General features: G+C 33.6%; 1 protein-coding gene across 1 annotated transcript; it reads left to right on the top strand.

Moving 5' to 3' along the window:
• The first annotated feature begins 1,890 nt into the window (after positions 1-1,890).
• On the top strand, positions 1,891-4,561 carry LOC136227058 (anthocyanidin 3-O-glucosyltransferase 7-like). Its single transcript, XM_066015782.1, has 2 exons — positions 1,891-2,211; positions 3,507-4,561. Exons 1-2 carry the CDS (start codon positions 2,097-2,099, stop codon positions 4,559-4,561), a joined length of 1,170 nt encoding a protein of 389 aa, XP_065871854.1. The 5' UTR covers positions 1,891-2,096.
• Positions 4,562-4,788: the final 227 nt, after the last annotated feature.

Raw genomic sequence — 4,788 nt, forward strand, 5'->3', positions numbered from 1 at the left:
ACACGTATATATGTAATACTCCATCTGTTTCATATTAGATGTCTTTTTGGTAAGTTATACAGAAATTAAGGATATTAGAAAAAAGACTTTGTTGTCGCTTATTTATTGATTTCACTATTTATTTATTATGTAATAAGTCAATTATTTTAATTAATTTTCATAAGCCTATGTTTTATAACACACAGAAGGTGACTTAATGTGTATTGATCATACAATATGACATGTAATATAAAACAAGAAAAAATCTCTAGAAAGACATGTAATATGAAACGGAATGAGTATTTCAACTACAAGTAAACCAAAATATCCAAAAAATAATAAACAAAATTCATGAAAAACCATGCTACAATATTCAAAAGTAAATAATAATAGTAATAATAAAACGTTTTTATTCATCGTCGTTAGATAAGATGACGTTCTGATGGAGATCCAGGGGCGGAGCTAGCCCGGGGCTCGGGGGCCGAAGCCTCCCCGGCCACCGGCTCCACCCTTGAGTATCATTAATTTTTTCCGTTTAACTGATGTAGTATTGTTTCAAGAGTTGAAGGTAGTTGAGTTGGTTTAGGAGCATTATCTTAAAATGAATGGTAATGTGTTCAATGCCCACCAAACTCATTTTGTTAAATAAACATTTATTTGAACTTTATTTTTCTAAACGGGCTCTTGAACTTATTTTTATTATATCTCTTTTTCCTAAAAAAAATTTGATAAAAAAATCAAATTCTTACTTCTGAGACTCAAATCTGAATTAAATTTTATAAAAATTATAAATAATTTATAGCTAAAAAGAATAAAAAAAAGTGTAAAAAAATTATAATTTTTTACTCAACGTATCAAAATCACAAAGTTTTAGCACGTTGGAAGCTAAAAGCCTTTACGGGCTGGACTTCGAAAAATTACTTCCAACAATAAAACTAAAATTAGCTCCCAAATATAAATTACTGGTTCTGCCACTGTGGAGATCAGATGGTTAAAAATCACTTAAGGGCCAAAAAAAAAAAAAAAAATTACCAGAGGGACTACTTGTTTTGTTCATTCTCATTGTTGATTGAGATTGAGATTTCCAAAATTCTATTAAATTTTCACCGAGTAGATCTACTCCTAGTAAATATCCATTATAAAATTGCAAAGCTAGCTCATAAATAAATAAACAATCATTTTAGGTTAACTTATTTAGGAAAGTCAACTATCATCATCTTCATAATTAAATTAAGGGTAATTAATTTATTAGTCTTTATATTTTGACAAAATACATTATTTAGTTCCTATATTTTTAAAAACACATGATAAAGTTCCTAACCTTTTTCTCGATGAACTGTTTAGTTCCTAACGTTTTTCTCAGTGAACTGTTTAGTCCCTGGCGTTAGACTCTCATGAAGATTTTGTTAGTCAATTTGGATTTCTGTTATTCTTTTCCTTTATTTTCCATTCCTTTAAACTCTAATGTATCTGAAATCAACTTTGAATGTTCTTCTTCTTGATTTTCTTCTTAATCGTTCAAATTCGTAAGCATTGGGTGTGTTCTTTTTCTTGTTCTCCATACAAATGGCTTCTTTTTCTAAATTGGATTTCCTCTTCTAAAGTTTGAAGGTAAATGGTAAAGAATAATTTAGTCATTTCCGAAGTCATAAACGTTAAAAAATCTAACAAACAGACGTAAGGACTAAACTGTTCACTGAGAAAAAAGGTTAGGGACCTTACCATGTGTTTTTGAAAATATAGGGACTAAACAGTGTGTTTTATCAAAATATAGGGACTAATAAATTAATTACCCTTAAATTAATATAATACCAATTGTGCTTACCTTATAATACATTATAAAACATGAACTTCTTCTTCACTTACTCTTCAGCTCAACAAAGTTACCTTATTACTGTCACAAAATGAGCTCACCGGCCGACGCGGTGGCCGGAAAACACGTGGCAGCTATTGCACTTCCTTTCACTTCTCATCCAATTGTTCTCTTTAACCTGATACGCAATTTAGCAGCTGCAGCTCCAAACATTCAATTTTCTTTCTTCAGTATTGCAAAATCCAACTCTTCAATCCTGTCGGAACAAACTAGTTTTGTCCCTGGAAACATTCGGAACTACAACATGGAGGAAGGGAATGTCCCGGCAGGTTCCGATCTGATTACAGAGATGAATGTGTTCATTGAGGAAGCTCCCGGAATTATCAAACGCAGCGTCATAGAAGCGGAGATTGACACCGGTGAGAGATCTTGACACATTTATGATAAAGATCGAACTATTTCTCCTTTTGTGTTTCTTTTGATAATATTTCCGGATATATGACTTTTTTTTTTTCAAAACTCTAGTTTAACCAGAATTTTTACAATAGAGTAGACATGTTCACGGGCCTGGGTATCCGCCCGGTTTGCCCAGGCCCATGTTCTCTGGGCCGGACTTGAATACGAAAATTTGTCTCTAGACTCAGTCTGGTCCTGGCCCGCTGAAATTTGCTTCTTTTTTAGGCGGGTTTGAAATTTATAAAAATAACATGGGCCGGTCCAGTCCAGTCCAATCCGCCTATTATATTAATTAAATTTATATATTTATATTTATTTTCAAGTATAAATTTAATTTTTATTATTAAAAATTAGGTGCCTTCTATGGTTACTTTGTTTTTGACAAAGTACCATTACTTGGTGTGTTTTCACCATTGGATGATGTAGTATAAAATTAATCCAATGGTGAAAACACACAAAGTAAGACTTACTTTGTTAAAAACAAAGTAAGCATAGCCTATACCTAAAGATTATATATATATATATATATATATATATATATATATATATATATATATATATATATAGGTGGATTTATATGGGTTGGGTTTGAGATTTGATTTTTGAGCCCAGCCCCACCTGAGCCCAAGCCCGTCTAAATTAACAGCGGACTTGACTGGGCTTGGAATGAGCACTTTAGATAAAAGTCCGCTGAGTCTGGTCCATGAACAGGTTTACAATAGAATAATAGACCAATAAAAAATAGTTTTGGATACTGGTTGATATACTATATAATATAGGTATAGATCAAATGAGTTTCCACTTGTAAGAAAAAAAAAAATGTAAAAATTACCCTAGGCATTAACTTTTTGATGTAAAGACGTTAAAAAAATATCAATTTAACACCATAAATCATCATAAGCAGCTCCTTTCAATGAATTCTGAATTTGTCACTACTGTATATATAAATAACAAGAATTGACTTGCATTTAAATGAATTTGTCAATACTAGATATAATCAGCAATTGCATTAATCTGCCTAACAAATAAGATAAATTCTACTGTGAACCGAGACTAGTACTGATTCCTGCACTCATATTACCCTACATCAGCTGTTGGGTTGATGTGCTATCATCTAAATGGCCGGAACCAATACTGATATCGACCATTGTAGAAATTTTCGTCAAATGAACGTTTTTTTTTTATATATATCTTGAAAACTAAAATAAAAAGGGAAACATTTTGAATTTTTAACATACACATGTCAATATTCCAACAGGTAAAAGAATCACAAGTTTCATTACTGATCTGACATTCTCGTTTGCCGTCGGAGAAATGGCGAAAGACCGGAATATCCCCTGGATTTCACTTTGGATACCTGCTCCGTGTTCCCTTCCGGCTTTCTTCCACTTGGATCTCCTCCGACAGAAGTATGATAATCAAATTAGCGACCAAATTCATAATCAGATTAGTGACCGAGTACTTGATATAATTCCCGGTTTGCCACCAATAAGTTTCGCAGACTTACCTATGTTAGAATTCAGCGGATTAGTTGAAAGGACATCCATCAAACCAATCCGTTCCGTTTGTTCATCTATGACTCAAACATTACATCACGCATCCGCTGTTGTAATGAATTCGTATCAGGAACTAAATCCTGTCGCCCTGACAGACTACTTCAACTCCAAATTTCAAAATTCCCTCTTCCTCGGGGCTTTAACCCTGTCGGATTCCTCCAAGGAAGATATCACCGGGTGCTTGCCATGGCTCGACAGGCAAAAACCAGCCTCCGTTATCTACATATGTTTCGGTACAGGTGTCGGATTACCCCCTGAGGAGCTAACATCATTAGCAGAGGCCCTGGAATCGAGTCCTGCTCCGTTCCTTTGGTCGCTAAAAGACGAATTGAAGGTAAATTTGCCTTCAGGATTTCTTGACAGGATGAAAGGAAAGGTCGTTTCGTGGGCGCCCCAGAGTGAGATACTGAAACATGGTTCGATCGGTGTGTATGTGACGCATTGTGGATTTAATTCGGTTTTCGAGAGTATTGTAGGCGGGGTACCGATGATTTGTCGGTCGATTTGGATTGATAATCATATAAATGCAAAGATGGTTGAGGAAGTGTGGGAGATTGGTGTGAGAGTTAATAATGGGGGGAAAATTACAAAGGATGGAATGTTGAGGAGCTTGGAGGTAATTTTCCAAGATGATCAAGGGAAGAAAATTGTTGAAAATGTTAATTTTCTTAAACATGTTTTGATTAAGGCAGCTGGGACAGATGGTGTTGCTGCTAGGGATTTCAAGACTTTGATACAAATTATTTCTAAAAATTGATTACAATTTCAGAATAAATATTATTGATATTTATGGTCTGTTTGACTCGGTTGTTATTACCGTTGTTGGTAGATATTAATTGATTTTTATTCCATTGATATTTTTTTTTCAAATTTGAAAAAAAAAGTAAATATTGGGATCAATTAAGCATGAATTTTCATTTTTGTGGAGATTTATATGTATTGTATTGCATATATATATACATATATATACTGATTGACAGAACT

This window comes from Euphorbia lathyris, chromosome 4, assembly GCF_963576675.1.
Source record: "Euphorbia lathyris chromosome 4, ddEupLath1.1, whole genome shotgun sequence".
NCBI classification, from domain to species: Eukaryota; Viridiplantae; Streptophyta; class Magnoliopsida; order Malpighiales; family Euphorbiaceae; genus Euphorbia; species Euphorbia lathyris.